The following is a 21,778-nucleotide window of genomic DNA, read 5'->3' as shown; positions in this document are numbered from 1 at the left end:
CTTTTCTGTAACAGTGGAGGATTAAATTGCTTCCTCTCATCTGGGAAATCTAACAAAGCTCTCTGTTCCTTAAAACAGAGCAATTCCAAAGAATGGAAAATGATACAGTAAGTGATGAAATGCTTAAGGCAGAGATATATCAAGTCTTGGCCAAGTAATGATTCAGAGTCCAGTCCTGTGGTTCTACCTCTTAATTGTGTTGAAAAAGAAGCAACTAAAGTAAAAACTTGTTTAAAAAAACCCAAAAATTTGTAAAAGTAGAATTCCCTACCAAACTGAGTTGACAAATCTATTTTAAGATTAGAAAGACGAGCATTAGAATTTACTCTTAGAATTTTTATATCATGGCAGCTACTGACATGCAGAGAAAGTTTGTCAAAAGGGTACATTTAAAACAAACTTTTTTACCTGAATGATTGAAATTATGTAATGCCTTTCTTAGATAGATAAACGTTTTGAAAATAGTATCTCAAAGCATATAATTGGCTGAATGGAAATTGAGCAAGAAGCCTAATTTAGATAAATAGTAATAGCTGCATTCTGCAATACAGCTTAAGTGCCCTGGTGGGGAAAAAATCCAGTGTGCAGGATTACTCATGAGTCTAGTCATTTCTAGATCCATTTTTCTTTCATTGTTGTTCACACCCATTTTAAGAAGATTGAGAGTCCCATCCAAAATATTTAGCTTACATTTTTTGACGCTGACCAAATTCCGAACTTGGCAGCTCTGTGCTGTTGCTTCCAACACTGCCAGTGCTGTCTACTGGCACACAGTTCCTTAGCAACAGGGAAGCTCACGTTTGCTTACAGCTCATGAGTCTGCATCTAAATGTAGTTCTGGAAAAGATAAAAGGTTAGAGGAATTTGGAAGGGGAAACCGATACTTGAACAATTTGTACTGTTCAGTGATTGAGACTGATGGCAACAGGACATAGGAAAATGAGCCTCAAAATATTTTCTTTTAAAATATTACACTGTTAATGTGTTGCAAGAACTCAAAATTAAAATGAAAGCAGAACCCTACTCCTACCAACGATAGAAAGATCAAAAATGAAAATGCAGTGAATGGGAAAATTGGGACATGTTCTATTTTGAATGCTTGTGTTACAAGTGGCTTGGAAAGGAGGAGATTGATAATTTGAGCATGGGGAATCTGAGAAAGTCATAAAAATTATATTTTCTGAGACTAACAGATGGGTTGAGATTATATTAGATTAATTATTTCTGAGATTGTTGATTGCTCCTTGTCAATTTACTAGTGCCTTTTTTTGCTGATCAAGCTGTGATATCTTAATGGGCTTTTGACAGCTTGTGCTTTTTATGACTCAAAAGCACAATGACTTAAAAGGCCACTGTCAGACTGTTTTTGTGTTATGATTACAGTCATCTCAGTTTCTAGGATTTCAGGCATGCAGTTTTGCTTATTAGCCAGCATTAGGGCTGCAGTGGGGTTTCCTTATATAGCAAAGGCAGGAAGGTAACTGTGGCTCACTCAGACATGAGGGGGAGGCAGGGACCAGGGAGAGCAAGGCAGGAATGGTGAGGGTAGGAAAACAGAAATGCTGGACTTGGCTAGAGAATGGAGAAAGGGATAATGATGAGAATCAGCAGTGATTTAATGGTGAATAATAATGATTAACGTGTTAAGGCTGTTTGTGAGAGTGGCAGCCTTCTGTAGGATATCATGGTGGAGAAAGCAATGCATGTGTTTTGGCTTGCTGGAGCTGTGAGAAGGAGCAGGAGATACTGGAGAACAAGGGAGAGTGACTGGGGAGGTTCTGCCTTTGTAGGAGTAAGGATACTGCTGCTCAGGCTGTTCTCAGAGTTGAGCAGTTCCTTTTTACCTAAGAATTAAGTGGTTTGAGCCAGGAATTCTCCAGAGGCTGTATTGTTTTGTTCCTGTGTTTGCCCTTCCCCATCTGTATCCTTCCTTGTGAGTTTACTGGGCTTTTCTGTGGGAGATGGATTCAGATGTGATATGGAAGGTGAGCAAGATCCCACCACCACTGGGAGTGGGATTGAGAGTGTTAATCCCTGTTTTTCAGAGCCAATTCAAAATGGGGAAATTTCTTGTGAAGGAGGTTTTTGAGGGCTAGAATGAACCTACGTATAGTGGACACTGATTTAAAGATAGGGGAAAAAAGGTCCAGGCTGCCAAAGTTAAAATACATCTAAAATATTTACCTCTGAATTTCAAACTCAAATATAGAGAGGATTCTGTATTTATGATTTCCACATATATATTCATTAGACACATAAATTTGGTGTTGCATGTGTTCTTTATGGGGCTTACTCACAGAAATTATGTCTCCTCTAGTTAATGGAGCATTAAATGAGAGGCTGTAATTACCAGTTCTGCTGTGTGGCTACCTCAGAGTGGGCAAGAGGATATGGATTAATTCTTTGTAAAAAGCACAGAATAGTGTATGTGACAGCCTTAGACATGTGTTTGTTAGTGATAGCCTTAGAAATGTGCTTGTTCTGATCTTTTCACCACTGTAGGCTTTGTGGAGGGCGAGTGGAGGAATGATGTCAAATGCTTCTGGTTCCAGTTACCTCTCTGTATTTTAAACTAACAGGCTGTTGAATGTGAAATCTGTGTCACAGCAAATGCTTTACAAAGGTAAAATGAGAAAAATCTTTCTTTCTGCTTTTGCTGTGCATTCCTTCAGTAGTGGAAGGTAGGAGGGTGCAGGCACTGCCTGTGGGGTTGGCCTGGGTAACAAGGCTCAGTGTTGCACAGAAGGAAAAGACTGCTACCCAAAAACTGGCCCCCATCCTTATAGAGAAAGGTTCAATCTGTTCTCCCTTGGACCTTTTTTATGACCATCAAAGCCAGGTTTGCTGTGTAATGTGATAGCTCTGAATGCAAAATCATCTGCCCATGTTTAGCAGGAGACAAAGTAGATACTGGGTCACTTTATCTCTTAATTTGGTTTTTTCTATGGTGGTTGGAGCTATTTTGAGTTTTTCACTAGGTAAGTTGCCTTTTGTGAGTTAATTCAGCAGCAGATGTTACACCACTCACTCTGGCAGCTGGAACAAAAGCAGAGTAATGAAAGAAGGAAAATTTGCTGACAGTTGTGTTTGTGCTTTGCAGGCAGGATTCGTTGCAGTGCAGATCTTTGTGGGCTAATGAAGTTAAAGCAGGGCTTTAGATAGTATTCTTTTAAACAAAAGCAAACTGCCTAAAGCTGTCTCCACTAGTGTTTTCCTTTTGAAACAATGAGAGCGAATACTGCAGGTTTAAAATGGAATATAATTTATGAGGCTTCTAGCCTTGGGGATGAGTCCTTGTGTAAAGGGAATTTGAAATATAAAATGAATATTAATGAGGTGGGGAGGCTTTCAGACCTGTCCTTTAATACTAATCCATTGTGAGTGGAGCAGCTCTAGAAATGAGCTGGTACTGGCACAGAGACAACCAGGAATTGACTGCTCTTAGAACATGCCTCATCAGTCAAAGCCTTCACAGGCTCCTGAATACTTGTCCTGATCAGATAGAGAAGGGGACCTGAGCATTTCTGGTATCAATCCCCTGCCTGCTGGTTCTGTGTGCCTCCCCCTGGGAACACTCCTGGATGCTGGCATTCAGGTCTAGCTTCTTGCATGGATGGGAGCGTAATGAAAGGGTAAGTTACTGGTACAGTTTGGAAATGCCTTTTGGAAGAGAACTGTGAACCTGCAGTTCAGTGTTGAGGGCATAGCCATGATGAGATAAACTGGGTGACATCAGTGTTAGTAGCTCCCTGCCCCTGATTATTAATGACAAAAAGGTTCTAAAATGTTTGACTGTTAAGCGTTGTATAAAAGAAATGTGCCAAGTGACTAAAGCTTCTCCCCATTTTCAGGAAGGAAGATACTTTGTATTAACCATTTGATCTAAGAAATGTTGTTTAGATTATAAATTCCATGAAAAAAGGGATGTGTTTGTGGACCAGTGCACCTCCTCCTAATTCACAGAGGCTGATGCTGAGAGAGGAGAGAGGTCACCTTAAAAATGCTGAGCCCCTTCATTTTAGCCTGCAGTTAGTGCAAGAGTTGGCATATCTGTCAGCAGCTGGCTGGGGAAGCCAGTTATAATAACCTCTTTACCTCTTCCCTTTTCTTTGCCTGTGCTCCAGATGAGCTGATATGCTGTCAAACACTTCTCTTGGTTCGAGAGAGGAGTTTGGGGTCTAAATATAGCAGATTTGAAGAGTTGCTCTAAAAGCTCAAGTACTAACCTTGGACTAGATTTCAATTGTTGGGTGTTACTTGCATGATTTTTGGAAAAGTTTTGCATTTATTCTATAAGTAAATGGTGTCTTGTGTCATCTACGAAGCCTGTACCCAAAGTGAGCGCTTTACTTGTCTCTGGAGCTTTAGGACAAGGCACCAAAATGTATTTTCTGATGTGTAAAATTCATTAGGTTTTTCCCAGGTACTAAAGAAAACATAGTCCTGTGTTCATTGCCTGATTTCTATCCACAGTAATACATTTAAATTTGTGGGAAGTGGACTATTTCCTTGCTGTGGATTGAATGTTATATGGTTACTACTAATTTGTTCCTTTTAATACTCACAGAATCACAGAGTCCAGAATTGACATAGTGAGATTTGAAACTAAAATGGGGGAGAGAAAAGCTCCAAATTATTTTTTTTTTCTGCAGAACAAAAATGGATTAAAAAAATCAGTGAAACTCATCATAATAATTATATTCTTAAAATAATTAATGAAAATACTGCAGAAAGGTGTTGTCTTACACTACAGATCTGTATTTAGATCTGCTAATGGAAGGTTGCAGGCTGAGCACTGCAAATTCTGGAGGGCTTGCCAAATTTTCTGAAGGATTCTCTTTGTCATGCAAGCTTTCCCCATGGCATGGGGCTTGCATGGTGTCCATGCCTCTGCTGCCACATTAAGTAATAATGACTCTTTCCTCCTGCCCCAGCCAGGCAGGATGGCAGCTGTCCCTGCGTGCTGCCCGGGCAGGGCTGATGGGGCTTAAAACTTTTGGGGAAGTTTTGACCTAGAATTTATGGTTTGCTTTCGCCTTTCAAAAGGGTGGCATAGTAATAGCAGATTCCAAAGCTCTGAGAATATTCTAGCTGCGAAGGGCTGACTCTGTTTTACAGGTGGAAAAGCCGAAGCACAGAGGTGGAGTTGGGAATTACGCAGGGGTCTGGCAGTCGAGACTGGCCTCACATATCTGGGGGTTTAAGTCCAGCATCTCAGGCAGCCTCAGGTTGCCTGTGTCGTTTTCCCAGGATGTTAGACTAGTCCCTTTACCAGTATATTGGATAATCATCTCTTGGGGAACTATCTCATCTCCTTGAGCTGTGCTCAAATCCCCCTGTACCCCAGGCGACCCCTGCCTGTTCACTTGTTTGTTGGATAGCCTGAAAAACGTTCCCTGCCAGGCAGTAACAAATACTTGCAGCAGCACAGCCATCTCCTCCCTGGCTTTTTCCCTGCAAGAGCTCCTCACTCACCCTAATTTTCTGGTTTTGTCTGTACTTACGTTCACTTTATTTTGTTTTCTAACAGCATATTTGGTTTTTCGCTGTCCAAACCCAAGTGGAAACAAAACACTTGTTTTTTCTGTGAGAGGGGTAGCCAGCTCTGTACCCACACCTCTGGACCTGACATCTCTTAGATCATAATGATAAAGGTACAGTATCTTACCCTTATTGCTCCCTTGATTGTTCCAGGGCAGAGTGCATGTGCACTCATCCTGTGGTAAGACACACTTCTGTTCTGATTTGAGCAGTGAAGACTTGGCCCATGCTAAGCCCTGGTACTGCTGTCTGAGATGACTTGTCCACCTGCTCAAAGACAGGCCCACAGAGAGTGGCTGTCATTTTGTATTGCCATGCCTGATGTGATTCATCTTAATGTTAGATCACTTGAAGCTTGTAATCAGAAATAATTCTATTACAACCTCCTGGCTGAGTGGGAAAGGAAGGCACAGCACAGATTAAAATTGAAAGTAGAGTTTCTTCTCCAGACCTTACTTTTCTTCTTAGGTCATCCAGCATCTTTGTATCCGTTGTCTTTGTTTATTTGTCCTCTGCAGACACAATCTTATAGGTAAGAACTCGATAAAAAAAAGTGTGTCTCACACTGAACAAAGTAAAAAGGAATTCATTAGGGTTCATTTGGGTGTATTATGACTGCATAATAATCCGTGTAGGTAGAAAAAAAGTAAAAATATTCTGAATCCAGGGGTTCACAAATACATCTACATGGACTTCGTAGCAACCTGTGTAAGTGCTTTTGTTTGGCTGTAAGGGGTTTTACACAGTGAATGGCTCTGAGCTGAAATCAGACTGTGGAAACAGTGCTTAAGGCTTCAATAGGTATGAGAGTTCTGACAGAGGATCAATCCTCTTGAATGGTCCTTTTGTGTCCTTTCATTGTTCCCTCTCTTCTGTGCTTAAGAAATTGGAAATAGAAGAAACACCCACATGCAATAATCGTGTTATGTGGAAGCAAATATCCTGCAGCTCTTCAGTGTCACTGGAAAAAAGAACAGCAGTTGGATAAGTGACAGTTTTGTCGCTGCCTGGCTGAAGGAAACTTGCTATCCTTAAGTCACAGCAAAAGCAAAGTAAAATTGGACGAAAATAAGCCCAGGAGCAGAGAAATGCAAAGAAGGAGCTGTTCAGTGCCTGCAGAGATGTGACTGTCATCTTGTGTTGTTTCCGTGGCCCGGAGCTTCTGTTATCAGGGATTCAGGAAGTGAGCTGCTAGGATACAGATAGAGCTTAGTGCTGCTGATAGGGCAGTGAAATGATTGAAATGCCTGGTGTAGTGGTAGATAAGATGAAATGCCTGGTTTATCACACAAGCAGAATTCTAGCAAGATCCAGGGAGGCTGTGCAGCTTTATTCAGTAAAAGGCTGCAGGCTACCTGGGTGACCACCAGACAAGCCCAGCAGAATGGGAACTTTATATCAAGAATCTTCCCTGCACAGATCCCTTCGTTTGAGCATGGGAGGATTTTGTGTTTCTGACTACATAAAGAGATTCACGGTAAGGGACTCCTCAGAGCTTTGTTTTGAGCCAAGTTTGAAAGGGAAAACTTTCTGGATGGCGCAGTTTGGCTTTCTGTGCCTTCTGTGAGGTGCTACGTGTGTTTGACATTCTTGGCCAGGTTGGGCAGCCTGTTGGCTTGCAGAGCACCTGCCAGTGTCAAGGAGGTGTTTCTGAAATGATGAGTGCAGGCTTTGCCTTTGTAAATAAATTTACTTTTTGTGAGAGCCTTGACACATTAAAACTTTTATTCTGAGCGGAGTATTTGTCGTGCAGGATGCCAGGCTGACATTCAAACTGTGTGGAGCTCGGTTGGCACAGCTTTTTGCTTTAGTTGTCGTATGTCTGTGAGTTTTAAGACAGTGAACATGTCAGGCAGGCTCACACAGGAGCCAAATCCTGCGTGAGCCCGTTTGACCTGTGGTAACAGCAGTGCAGTCAGTGGGCAAGCAGAACCTCAAAGGGTGCTCTGGGATAGTCCTGGAAAGCTGTGGGAGCAGAACCCCGTTGTGCAGAGGTTGAAGAAAACAAAGCCAAAGAGAGTGTGTCTCCCAAAGCTTAACCACGATCGACTCTGTGAGAGCAGAGACGTAGAGACACCACTGGGGGAAGAGAGAATGGGAATCTGCTTTTCTACTTTTGTAAGCTGTTCATCAAAAACCCACTGTGATTTCAAGCTATCTGTGAAGTTAAATTTTGGTTACTAGTTGTAGGAAGTCTAGGAAAAGTGTTTTCTGCAGTTTGTTTGTATTTACTTACTTTTTGAGTTGCTGAAAAGACCAGTGGCAGAAAATGGACTTAAGCAACTTTAAAAAGAATGCCATGTACATATGGCATACATAATGTTTAAGTAATTAAAAAAAAAGGTAATTGTAGGAGTTGCATTTTAAATTAGCATAGATCAGGTTGTTGTGGGGGGTTTAAGATTGTTCTCTTTCAAAATTTTGAAGAAAGGATTTCCTCATGTATTTTGTTCAACAACAGCTGTAATGGGTTTTCTTAAAGAGTTTGTATTTGTAATCATCTTTGTTTTTTCAAGAGTCAGTGGAGTAAGTGAACTAAATCAACAGTAATGAACTGGGCCAGTTGAAGAAAGGGACAAAATTTCTACTAATTTCAACAAGTGGGATATTGTTCCAAAGTCTTAAATTCACTTAATGTAATGACATGTCGTGGATTTAATATAGCCAAGAGTACAGATTGATTTTTTTTGTTATCATATATTACATAAGAAACAAAATGGCTGGGAAGACCAGACACGTTTCATATTCCTGTGGCCACGTGATTTATTGTGTATTTACAGCCACGTAGCAGAAAAATGTTTTGGTCTGTTAATTTAAATATACTGCTCAACTGTTCTTCATGTTGAAGAGATAATGATTTGTTTAAAGTGTTTGTGTTCAGCTTTCTGTTAAAGATATTAAGCAGCCTCAAATACATGAAATTTTCTCTTGCTTATTTCTGGAGGAATGCAAATGAAAGATATTTCCAGAAGGACTACAGAGAGTGGCCTTAGAACCATCCAAGCAAACAAGCCAGGGGTTTTTGGACTAGTCATGTCTTGGGGAATAAAACCCAGTCCTGCAGTTTTCTGTCTGCATGGCATTCTGTGGCTTGACTGTGTGCAGATGAGAGTTAATGTTTTGCAATAGAATGAGGACTATAATGAGATTCAGAATATCTTGTTTCTCTGTAATTGATCTGCTGGGTGACTGAGTAATTCTTTCATATTCATTACTTCAATTTCCTTTTCTATAAAACTAGTGATAATGGTGCTTCTCTTCTGAAAATACCATTAAGGTCCACGGGTAAATGTTATGTTAGATTTAGTTTGATTTATTGGCTTCCCATGTTCTCAGTGAGCTAAGAATCAAAACCAACTTTGTTTTGGATGTCTTGCATTGCATTACATCACTCTGACCAGTTTACCAAACTCATTATGTTTATCTCCTGGAAAATCATTCTCTGTTTTGTTCACAAAGCTATTACACAAATTCGTGGAACATTATAAAGAGAAGGATGCTTTTGGAGGCTATGACCATCAGAGAGCATGTAAGGCTGAATGGTGCCTTGGACCGTGTGTGCATTCTTAGTAAAGTTGGTGAGAACTGCTCTAATCTGTAAGTTTAATATTAACCCTCGTAAAAGCTCTTCTCCCATGTAGAATGTCAATCTACAAGTTGGGTTTGAGCCTGTTCCAACAGGATGTGTCTGTGTGGTTCTGACTGCAGTGCTTGCAGTGTGGAACCTGTTGTTTGCATGTTTGTGGACTGTAGCCTCCTTCTGCTGTAGTACTTGGTGAGCTGCCTGCTTGTACTCAGCTGAGTGCCTGGCTCAGCTGACTGGGCTGTTATGGAAGAACTCACAAGCCCAGGCAGTTCTGTAAACAGTGGCTTGTGTGTGTTTACAGATTGCTTGGGAATCGGTGTTACTGCTCAGAGGTGCAGTGCAGGGAGTAGTTCATGCTCAAGCAATAAGATGAGGCATTTTGTGTTTCTGATATTAACTGGACTTATGAGGGGCAGTGATAGGAGTGTTCTAACATGTGCCTGAAGACCAAATTGCCTAGACTTCCTTTAGGATTTTCCTTTCCTTGAGCTGAACAGCTTTGTCGTTCAGCTGCATCAATCCTTTTAACTTTGGTGGTGCTGCTGTCTTTCTTCTGTTGACTTGTTGGACCTGACTCTTATTTTAGGACACAGCCACTTAATGAGATACCTGAAGCCATGTAGCCCTTCACATAAGCTGATCTTGATGCTTCTCTCCTACTTCATGTTTGTGATTGGGGGTCTGTATTCCACTCTGTGGGTTGGGTTTGGGTGTTCTTTGGGTAACATCTTCCTGTTGTTTCTATTCAGACCTAATTTTTCTGGGAATCCTGTGTAGGATTGTTTGGAACTCCTCAGTTACTGTTGGTTCACGTCTTGACCTTCATGTGTTTGTTTTTGAATGTCTTGCACTGCACAACAATCACCTTTGTTTCAATCTCTTTGAACATTTGTCTCCCATTTTGTGTAGCTGATGCTTGGGGTACAGAGCTGCTGGGACAGGCCTTGGCACCTGCAGTTCAGGCTCCTGTTTACCTAGGGAGTCATTTCTCTTCTCTGCAGAGCAGATTTGGGATCCCAGGCTCTGGGGCAGTCTGTGAACTGCAGAGACCTAAATTACCACCCCAGGGTCCAGGGTCAGGGCAGGCTCTGTGCACACTGCTATGGAGAGCTAGCAGGAAGGCAGACAGACTGGAAAAAAATGAATGGAAATGATAAGCCATTTTGAAGGATTGGGATTTTTAGAAAAAATACATGGTTGGAAAGTTTCTGAGCATCTCGGTTCTTAGCACTGTCTTCCCAGGCCTTGCAGGAACTCAAGAGAAAGATGTCATATGCTCTGATTTAAATTTTGCACCAGTAATAGTGGTCTGCAGTCTAAATATATTCTATTGAGTATCCTTTCAGACAGTTCATATCCCAGAAACTAGAGTAGTAAACTATATATAGTCTCTGACATTACAAACCAGCTTTGTTTTCACCTTATCCATGGCTGAATTGAGATAGCAGGAGCGAGCTGCTCCTCCTGCTGTTGTCTTCTATATTTGTGGCTCACCTTTCACTCTCATTTGTGTCCTTGTTTTGTTGTTTAGGCTTGAGCAGTACATGTGCTTTCTGACTCATCCAACTTGGGCATGTGTCTGACTTCAGGTCCTGAATGCTTCCTTTCAGAGACCTGATTCCTTCCAGCACTGTCATGGCACGTTCACTGGTATTGTATGGGGCTGGGTGGAGTTAAAAAGAAATGCCCTTTTTCTATAAATATCTCTGTTCTGGGTATTTCCCTGGTGGGTTCCTGTCCCCAGTCTCAGCTAAAGTCCACAGAAGCCCAGTGTGGGAACATTCAGGGTCCTGGCTAATTCTCAGCACCTCTTTGGGAATCAGCACAGCTGGAATTGCATCTTCCTTGACCTGTCTTGCTATACAAAGAAAACAGTCTGCTACAAATCTGATGAATGTCTGACTGACCTTCTTGTTTCTGGGTTTGCCTTATACAGAATTATCAGTCTTAGGGCTAGAAATTATCAGTTTTAGTGCCATGGTCTAGTTGATGTGGTGGTGTTCGGTCATAGGTTGGACTCTGTGATCTCAGAGCTCTTCTCCAACCTCACTGATTCTCTGAAAACACTGGCACAAGTTACCAGGTGGCTGACTGAACCACCCCTCTCCCTGAGGCAGTTGTTGCCATGGCCATCAGTGATGGTTTGTCTTGGCAAGGCAGGTAGAAGGCTGCCAGTCATTGCTGTGGGCCATTTAGCCTGTTGGGGGACCTTTTATCTGGGTTATGGGAAATGCAGCATTTCATAAGATCCAGTCTTCACTAGGTTCAGTTCAGACAGACTTTTTCAGATTATTCCTATCCCTTCTTTTGTGGCTGAACAAGAGTGAGGGACCTCTGTATTTCACCATTTTCAGGGCTGTGTGTACAGACTCCTGCCAGCTGTAACTTGCTTACCTCTGCAGAATATTACTGCAGCCTTTTCCAGCATCCAGCCCCGAGTTTAAACTACTCTTCTAATTTCTCACACTGAGAAGATCTTGGTGTACTGTTACTATATTTGTCATTGGAACTGCCCTACTACCCTTTAGTGACAAATACTCCTGATATCAACTAATATGAAATCCAAACCATTTATATCCTGGATCTTTTATCAGCAGCGTTATTTGCTTGCTCTCCTCTGAGTGATTTTGGCTTTATGGTGCCAAGACTTGGGGCTGTTTTTGTGCTAGCACTGATAATCAGCGTGTCTGGGTTTACACTACAGCTGTCTCTGCAATGCATCTGGAGATTAATTTAACTGATCTAGCAGCAGAATTCCAAAATTGATGGTTTATTAGTTTTAATTCAGGAGCCTCTTATGAGGGCAGAGAAAAGTCTATGTGTTTGCTTAAAGTTAATATTCTGGAGTCTGCTGAATGTTGATTTAAGGTAGCAAGGTGATTCGGAAGCAAAACTTCCTGACTTCTGACAGAACTCTTTCAGAGAAGCACTAGGAGGTACTTACTGTCTTGGGAGTGGAAATGGCTGCACCAAATGTGCTCTGCATTTTTGTTCTTACTAGATATTTGTACTGAGATACTAACTTCAGGTGGAAAAATGGATCACTGTGCTTAGCCATACCACTGGAGCCCAAATTCAAAGCTTCTAATTCACACCAAACTGTTCTTAAGCTGTCTGCTTTAGAGAGATAAGCTTAAAAAAAATTGCCTTCTCATGCCTTGCTCTGAGAAGCTTGATCGCTGTTGTTAGCTGCTTTCTGCAATTCCACTGGCATGTGGGATGATAATGTTCTTTTAGACAATCTTTTCTGGATATGACATTCTTTTGTTTGTTTCCTGCATATTTTTTCTAAGTTGATGAAAACCAGTGTAAGTTTAGCTGGAGATCTTTTGCACAACTGACATTTAAACATTCACCCAAAGAAGTGCAAGTGGCTTCTCTGGGAGTATTTGATTACTGAGAAGAGTTTGGAAAACCATCAGTTTCTCTACACAAACTCTTTTATTCTGAATCTTTTTCAAAGCAGAGTATGTGTTGAGACTAAGCCTGAACTGATGAAGTTATTCCTGTGTTTGTGAATGACGTCAAAGCAAAATGTCAGAGAGATCTAAATCAGCAGGTGAATATAGCACATAACAGACTTCATTATAGGGCAGATGAGTATAGGGCAGAATTTCCTTAAGGTGGTGTTCTGGTTATTAGTGGGGAGTAGCAATTTCAGGGAGTTTTCTTATTTAATTAAAAAAAAAAGTAAGAAATCCCCCATTGTTAGGTTCCAGTAAAGACCATTATTAGCAGGGAACAGTGAACACAGTATTTAGTGTTAGTTGTACCACAGCAGGAGTGGTCAGGTGGAAACGTGAGTGAGAGAAAAAAATCAGTCCCTGAGACTCCAGCTTACACAAGGCCTGAAATGAAGGCACTGACTGCTTTTGCAGTGACTTGGGAAAAGTTGTCCAGGGTGTGTATCAGTAGCCAAAGGACACTGCAGTCCAGTGGGAGGGTTTGTGAGGCTGGAGGCTGCCTTGCCAGGGACTCTTAGTTCACTTCAATTCCAGTGCAATCCCACATGATTTGAGGTGCTTGTGTGTTTTACCTGTCAAAGATTTAAACCAATGCAACGTAAAATTGTGCTCGAGGGGATCTTACCTCGGTCAGTAACTGCACAGGGCAGGAGGGCACCTGGGGGACAGAACTCTTGCCTTTCAGCCTGGGAAATACAAGTGGAGAAGCAAAGAAAGTACTAAAATGTATTCTCCCAGCCATTGTCAGTCATGGTGGTGAGAAGGGGGAAGATGGAAATGATGGGTACATATTGACAAATTAGTACAGCTCTGAGTGTACATTTTTGTGGAAATGTTTCAAACTTGAAGCTACAAAGATCTTCCAAAGTAGGAAGGGAGCAGAAGACAACACAAAGCACAGTGCAGTATGGGGATTTTCTTCTTCTCAAACAAAAATGTGTTGCTGGCAAAGCAGAGCCCTTTCTGAGGGATTTGATTCAAAGCCAGTCAAATTTCAAGTCAGCAAGAACAATTGTGCTGATTTTAATGTGTTTTGGAGCAAATTCTGAATTATGCAAGTTTATTTTCCAGAAAAGTTGACTGTCTAGAAATAACCCTTTCTTGTGCAGCAGGTCTGTTCCCTATCTGTGTGTCCTGAGAGCCCTATCACATCACTTCAGTGACGAGAATTTGCTTTTGCTGATTTTATTCCTGTTGGCATTACTGCACAGCCCAGGCTGTGGCAGATCCCTGCTGACTTTCCACTACTGGTACCTGAGCAAACTGCCACAGGCACAAGGGCTTTTGGTGGCTGTAAAATGGGCCTCAGGGTTCTCTGCTGAGCTTCTTGGAGCAGTGAGAAAACGTCTTGTAAACGAGAGGATTCTGGAATCCAAGGGTGGCTTTTGTGGCTGAGCCTTAAAATCAGCAGCTTTTATGAGGAACTGACTGCATCAGATATAAAATCATTGAAATTTGGGGAAAGCAGAGTGACCAACGTGACTTTTCTGTTCAGTTGCCAAAGGGGAGCTCTTTGGTGGTGGTCTGGAGGAGTGGGAGGATGAATCTTTGCCACCATACCAGGGAAGCATTACCAGTTGCCACTCTTCTGGACCAAGCTAGTTAAATAATTTAGTAACTGCTTCAGTTAAAAAAAAAAAAAAAAAAGAAATTGAAAGAAAGAAAATTAAAAGTAATGAGCTTCTTAATGTCGTTCCTGTGGGCAACAGACTTGGTGGCAAGAATAAGCTCTGGGGTCAAGTGAGTGAATGTGGATGGGCAGCAGGTGCTCTTGTTGGCCTCCTGAGAGGCAAAGTAACCTGGTGGAAGGGCTTTGGGGATCTTGCTAAGCCATGTGGTAAACAGTGTTATCTAGAAATCTCCTCACTTTGATGTAAATGAAATGTCATAATTGATCTGTTCAGCTCTGTGCTGTCAGCTGCCTGGCACAGATGCATTACAATGGTGCACATGACCTGGGATCAGTAACCTGTCCTTAGCTGTGCTTGGGAGCACTGTCCTCGGGGCCAGCTGTCTGAAAAAGAATAAAATGGAGGTGGGGGAAGGAGTCAGGACTTGAAAGGGTGTTTGTTTCCTAACCTACCCCGTTAACAGTTTCCTCTCATTAAATGCACAGAAATGGGCAATACTGAACTGTATCACACCAGGGGCACTTGGGGGTGCCAGTAGTGCTTCAGAGACCCTTTTACTGTGCAGGTGGATTTCAACCTCCAGCCAACATGAGTGATAACATTGTCAGGTTCTTGGCAGGTGTGGTCTGGTTCCTCCTACGATCTGGTCTCAGCAGGAAACCCAACCATTGAACTAGGTGGACTTATCCAGACCTTATGGTGTATCTTGCCCTTGGAAGTTATCCCTCTAAATTAGAGCCAGTGCCTGTTTTGCACTTGCCTGTTTTGTTCTGAGAATTGCTCTGTTGCTGCACCATTACTCTGTGGACATAATTTATTACTTTTCATGCTGTTCATGAGAAATTAGGCTTACTTTTTGAAAAACTTAGGTATCCTAAAAAGGTTCAGTTAGCCTTTCATTTACTGGGGGAAAAATTTAGGAATTGTATGTTAATGAGCTGCATCAATTAGATGCAGATTAAGTAAATTTACAGTGTAACTTGAAAAACTTGACATCTGTTTTGTAAATAATTCAAAGATGTTTGTTAGTATTTTTCTGTCTGAGTAGTGTTTAGCACATGTAGCCAGATTGTTTTTAGCTTATCTGCTTTGTTTTTTCCTTGTGTAAGCTCCTGAGGTTTTGCCACATTGAGTTCTCCATCTCCTTAGACCTCTGTTGCATTGCAACCACTGCAGACTTCCCCCAAAGCCTTCAAGTTCTCTATTAAGCTTTGACTTTTTATAGGCCATATAAAAAGTTATTTTTTCATTTGCCTACATACCCTTAGCCATCTCCAGTTTTACAGTGTTGTTGGAAGCAGTGCAACAATCTAATGAGATGATCTGTTTGAGCAGCTGGTTTTAACCTCTGTGACATTTCTTGTTTGGGGTATAAGCCTCTGCTGTCAATTTAGTACATGCTGTAGATTTTTTTTTTACTTTTTATTTTCTATTCACCCCATCTTTGTGGGGTTTTTTTCTTCCTTTGGATCAGATCTAGCAAGGAGGAATCATAACTGAACTGCCATGTGATGGATTTTTTGTGCTGAATGTGAATTTTTCTCTTGTTTTCTGACATCTCTCTTTTACAACTGGGAGAGTGTGTGGGGGTGTGAGCCAAAGAGGAATAAACTCTCATTCCCCCCTTGAGAACAGAAGTATCTTTGGCATCATCAGTTCAAGGTCACTTGTAGTTCTGGTTCTCTGGCGTTTGTGTTCCTTTTCTCTGTATTCCTGAGATACTTGATACCTTAGAGGTATTTTAAAGATATCTGAGAAGTTCATTTCAGTTCAGCAGATAAGGGAGCAGAGGCAGTTGCCTACACACTCCAGATCACAGTGCTCATTTTTTGTTACCTGGAAGAAATGAGCAGGAATCCACAGAAGACCAGTTTTATCAGAAAGTTTATTCAAATTACATCCGAACTGTGGTGGAGTCTCCTGGATCTCCAGTTTGGTTTGGCAATGCCAACATGGGGTGACTGAGCACAACTCTGCCCTTTACAGAGCTCCTGCAGCACCCACTGCTCACAGGATTTGTTGCTCATACAACACTTCATGTCATTTGGGGGGGACCGAAGATGCAGCACCGTGTGTTGCATATTTAAGTGCAAGTTGTCACTATAAGCAATAGCTCCACACAAAGAAAAAGTGACTTTAATTGCCTGTTGCACTTGTCACAACAATGTGCTTTTTTGTTGTCTGTAATGTGGAGTCAGGCAATTTAGGATTTTTCCCTTAATTTTTGGTAAGTTTTGAAAGGCTTGAGACTGGCAATGGAACGAAATGCTCTCCCCAGGCTGCTCAAGCAAGATGCAAACATTGGGCACTAAATCACTGTTCTGAACAACAATTCCCTGTTATTGTAATTCAAAGCAAAAGGAATAAAAGACTTTTTTTGCCAGTCCTTTAGCATATCCTGAAGACAAAACAATCAGTTAGATGTGCCAGAGCTTTTTTTTCTTTTTGTGTGTTTACCAGCAGTTCAAAAGGGGAGAGAGTGGAGGAGAAAATGAAAATCAAAGAAGAAAAGCTGACCTTTAACTTTGTGATAGATGTTTAAAACTTTTCACTATGGTCCAAGTGAGGTTTCCTTCTTCTCTGTCCTTCACCCCATCTGTAATTTTGCAGTTGCTTATGGATGCACAGCATGATATAAGTAATAAGTTGAAGGGCAGTATCTGAGTAGGAGGCAGTTTTGGCTGTACCTTCCCTGCACCTCAGACAACACTAGCAAGGGATATTTGCTGCATTATTGTATTTGTAGCAAGATTTCTCCATAGTGCATTGTCTTAAACATCTCCCAGTGCACTGGAGGAGCAGGTGTGAGGTGATGAAATCTGTTCCATGTAGCTGCAGTGCACAGGGCATGTGGCTGAATCTGGAGGAGAAAGAGATAGTTTGTGCCCCTCGAGTTGCAATCGTGCAAATCTGTATAAACTAATATAAATTCAGAGATTTCCTTTTATATTTTTGGTTTTGAAGTCCTACTTTTTGTTTTGCACAGCATTTATTTACCACTAGTCCATTTTAAGTGAGGAGGGTTAATTAATCGGTTATAAAACTGATAACGGGAGTTAATAACAATGGGGCAGCATTAATGCTTTTTGCTCTCAATTGTTAAATAACTAAGGAGGTAATTCAGGATCTTGCAGGGCTCCTGTCTGCCCACAGGCACACACAGAGGCCAGTTGTGCACTTTGGTTGTATTTACATTGTTTCACGGCCGTGCTGTGCCTGGAATAGCACCCTGGTGGTGGCAACTTGAGTTCCAAGTATGCAGCTGGAGATGACTTCTGTGGCCAGGTTGCTTTTATTAAAGGATTTGCTGTAAGTTGTCTTTAAATACAACAACCTTATGACTCTACCATTTTCTTTTTGTTCCCAAGAGGACAACATTCAGCAGGTGCTCTTGATTTAGTAAATATATTGGTTATTTTGTTTGTCATCAAGCATGCTTGTAGGCCTGAAAGAATTAATTACTGAGAGGCATTTGGCTTTGAATGCAGTAGAAGAGTTTCTTTTAAATGCAGTAGTAGAGCTGAAAGGTTCTTATTGCCAATGTCCTTTCAAGATAGAGCCGTATGTTTTACTGAGTTGTGTGACATGATAAAACTTATGCCATTCAATCCCAGACAAGTATGAAAACACCAGTGACTTTAAAATAGGCTTTTTTGGTCAGGGGAAGTGACATGGCATGAAATGCCAACTCCCAGGCCAAGTTTTCTTCCTAAGTCATTGCTTGGTATTCAAACTCTCCCATGAAGGTGATGAACAGTCCAAGTCTTAAAGCTTTTGGTGTGTTTTGTAAAGGCAGTTACTGGCCTCTAAATGTCACAGAACCGCCAGGTTGGCTATAATTATATGGTGGCCTTGGTAGATGTAGCAAAATAGTGGGTTTTTTTATTGTAAAGGTAAAAATTGTGAAGGAGTGGCAAGGACTCAACATTGTCTTGAGTGGGTAATTTTAAAGCTGCTACTACTCTGTAGGAAGGACTTTAATGTCTAGAATGTTCTTATACAAGAAATTCCCTTTAAGAATGACTATTTTTTTTTCCATCTGCCCCATCCAGACAGTGAGGAGGGGATCAGAGATGAAGGGATGCTCAGTATCCCAAAGCCCACGGCTTTGACGAGGTTCCTTTGTCCTGTCTCACCAGGCTCCTGCAGACACACAGCAGGGAAAAGGGACCCAGGAGAACTGGACAAGTTGTGTGACACAATGCCACATCTGGCATGGGACAAACTGCTTTCTCTCTTGTTGCCACAGTTCATCCTCTGTGGAAGAGAACTGACTCCCCCTCTGTGCTGTATTGTAAGGGTACATTCATTAATGTTTCTAAAGCATTCAGAACTGTGGCAGTGGGGGCTGTGCAGTGTGAAGTGACTCTTTCTGTTCCCTGGTGTCTGTAATTGTTGTAGGGGATATGCTGTGATTCAGAAGCGAAAAGCAAGTCAGCGACAAGTCCTTCAAGATTTATGATTTAATAGTTTTGTTGCAAATAGTCGGACTAATTCTGCTGTGCCTTCATTCTGATATTTTCACTCGGTTCATTTTCATAACCCAGGAGAAAGATTTAATTTTAGAAGTTTCAGTTGACAGAGACATGCTGGTGCTAGATACGTATTTCAGATCATTGTCATTGTACTCTATTTTTAAATTCAAGTGCCAGCCAACCTAAAGAGCATACCCTGTTCTACCATGGCTGCTCTGCAGCCGTGCTACAAAGCTGAATTCTTCCAAGCTTTAGCACAAGGCCAGCAAATTTACTTATATAGTTTTCCTGTTTAATGAAGGGAAATGTTCTAGCACCTTTTCATTATCACAGAACTAAAACTGGTCATAAAAACAATCCTCCTCCCCCCAAGGCCTGCGCAGGCATTGGCAATTGTTAAGATGCTTGCCTATCAACAGCCACTCGAGAAAGAATTTTAAATGGTTTTGTGACGTCAAGGAGGCCCAAGAAAACATAGTCTGGTGCCAAATTACTTCCATCATTGAAAGCCCACAGTAAGAAATAGATAACACAGAAATAAATCTTTTGTGCAGTAGCTATCTCATGATATGCTCTAGCGACTCCAGTAAGTGAGGTTGTCTGCTATAGGAACAGCTGAAGACGATGAACTTTCAGAGCCTCATTTTCTAATTTATGATTAATGAAAAGGCAGCCTAATCTGTCTGACATCCTGCTGTCTGGACACAATGTCTGCGGGCAGCTTGGACCTCGCAGAGGGAAATGCCCTGACAAAGTTACAGCCTGCAAAGGTGATCAATTTAAGCACGGTGGACAAAAGACTGTACGTCTTGAACGAAAAGATGGACAAACTGTTGCACTTCCAAGAAGATCTGACAGGCAAACTGCAGCAGGTTAACAGAGGCATTGATGATGTAGAAAAAGGCATTAGCAAGCTCTCAGTATCCCGAGCAGCTCCTGCTGACACAGATGCAATGCAGAAAGGCCTAAAGGTATCGGACAGTGCTCACCAGGCTGACGTCCAGAGCATCTGCTCAGAAGTGTTGAAGCTGATGAAAGCTGCCCAGCTAGATGCCTCAAAGCATAAGGAGAGGCTGGCAAAGATAGAGAAAAGGGTTGATACCCTGGATAAAGTTATTACGTTTGTGGGCGAAGTATTAAAAAATTCTAAAGTAGTGGATTTTATTCTCAAAGGCATTGTGCCCTGGAAGAAGGGGAGCCTGCTGGAAATCCCTGTTGAGGTTGGTTTAGTTTTACTGTTCTTCATATTTTACTTCATGGTGTATCAGGGCTTTAGGCTCTCTTGTTGATTTCTTGCATAATGTATAATTCAGGCTTTCCTTTCAGTGTTGCTGTTACAGGTTGCTGCTGTGACCTTTGAGCTGCAAGGCTCTCAAGGCAGGGACCAAGCCCCAAACATGCCTTGCAGTCCAGTGTTTGAGGTTCCTGAAGTGTGCCAGGCAGTCCTGTAACAAGTGTGAGGAGTGGATTGCTACTCTGAAGGAAAACTCAGCTTCTCCCAGTGCTGAGAGCTCAGCAGTGTCACTCAGATTAGTGACTGAATTGAGGCCCCAGTGCAAGTGAAGCGTTTTTTGTTGGAAGAAGCTTCTATTTCCTTGTTCATGAATTCTGAACAAAGCACCAGTTACTAAAACCTGCGCTGAGTTATGGTCATGTTTGTGAGCAGATTTATACGTCCTTAGACATCTAAATTGTCTTTAGCTACAGCTTTATGATGCAGTTATGACTTCATCAACTCCATCGACATCGCTCACTCCTGAAATCAAGTAGTTCTTGTGCTTGCAAGTCCTAGAAATCAGTTCCTAAGGATTTCTTAATTGTTGAGGACAGTGAGGGAGGAACAAGCAAGACCAGTACATAGTTGATACGGTGTTTTGAAATAAATTAACCTTGTTTTTTAAAAGTTACAGGCATCTGGAATTAGTTTTAGCTAATGGGAGTTTCCATTTTCCACAATGGCTTCTATCCCACCATGGGGATGAAAGGGAGGTAAACTGCAAGAGTTGGAATATGTTAATTCATTCTAAGAATTTCCTTATATGTAGAGGTGTGATTACAGTAAAGATAATTTAGCTCAAATGAAAATGTCCATTTGTATCTTAATCAAAATATTTTTCACCAAAGCTGTAAAATGTTTTGATGGGAAGGTACATCTAAACTTTTAGAAAAACAGGACAGTACTCGATGCCAGAGCACCTTTCCAGGCTTTCTGAGTGCTCTCCTGGTCTCCCTTTTTTAAGTGCCAGCCTCTGACAAGTGAACTGGACTGTTAGAAGACAGAAGAATTTATAAAGTGTTTCCATTAGTATTGAGAACACTAAATTATGCATTAGTTATCAACCTTAAATCTGGATAAAGCTTGTACTTGCAGTTCCAGTTTCAGTTGTACAGGTTTTTTGAGAAATGGGAAAGTCTGATATTTTTGGCTAAAGCTGCATTGTTCCAAGTCACTGCAGAATGCCTGGAGACAGACACTGTCCTTTGCTTGATTTACACCTCGCACTGAACTGGCACACAGTGTGTCAGTGGCCATAGGAAGAGGAGCAGAAAGAAGATAAACGAGTTCTATTTCCAGATTGTCCATTTCCAAGTGAAAACAGCAGTAAGGAGGGTTGTAAATAACAGGAGGTCATGTGAGAGATACTGGGGGAAGGATTCACAAGGACTCCTGGCATACTGCTGGGATGAGCTGTGGAGTAGCCACCATGCACAATATCTGTGTTTACAAAAGGAGAGGGAAGGAGCTCAGAGCCCCATCCAAGTTCTGTGGACAGGCAGATAGAGACTGAGAGGGGAAATGGCCTGCTGGTGGTGACCTGGTGGGCTGGGAAGGGCTGGGGGTCAGTGTCCCAGGCTCTGACCTCTGCCTTGGCTGGAGAACAGGCAGGGTTTGCTGGGCAAGCAGTTTCATGGCAAACTCCAGTTTTGCAATATGAACATCATTGTTCTCCTTTTTTTCTCTGGTCATGAAATTGGAGCAAAAGGTCAGTTGCAAGACCTTAAGATATGTCTGTGCTTTGATCCCAGGCTGAACTGGGCTTGAGTTAGTGAGGTCCCTTGTGTACGTGACCCAGCTGGGTA

At 41.8% G+C, this 21,778-nt stretch overlaps 1 protein-coding gene across 3 annotated transcripts in view; it reads left to right on the top strand.

Moving 5' to 3' along the window:
* The first annotated feature begins 5,577 nt into the window (after positions 1-5,577).
* Positions 5,578-21,778, top strand: part of MYLK3 (myosin light chain kinase 3) — a 35,543-nt gene continuing 19,342 nt past the window's right edge. The window contains exon 1 of one of the 3 annotated variants that reach the window (XM_050311346.1): positions 5,578-5,654. In XM_050311346.1, coding sequence (XP_050167303.1) covers positions 5,646-5,654 — 9 coding nt within the window. In that variant the 5' untranslated portion in view covers positions 5,578-5,645. Of the gene's footprint in view, positions 5,655-6,831; positions 7,019-19,404; positions 19,918-21,778 lie in introns of those variants that run through there. The other 2 variants (XM_050311345.1, XM_050311347.1) reach the window with 2 other exon arrangements.

The sequence above is a fragment of the Myiozetetes cayanensis genome, unplaced genomic scaffold (genome assembly GCF_022539395.1).
Source record: "Myiozetetes cayanensis isolate MyiCay16 unplaced genomic scaffold, myiCay2020 scf16, whole genome shotgun sequence".
Lineage (NCBI taxonomy): Eukaryota > Metazoa > Chordata > Aves > Passeriformes > Tyrannidae > Myiozetetes > Myiozetetes cayanensis.
Note: the sequence above shows the minus strand (reverse complement) of the source record. Positions and strands in the feature narration are given on the sequence as shown.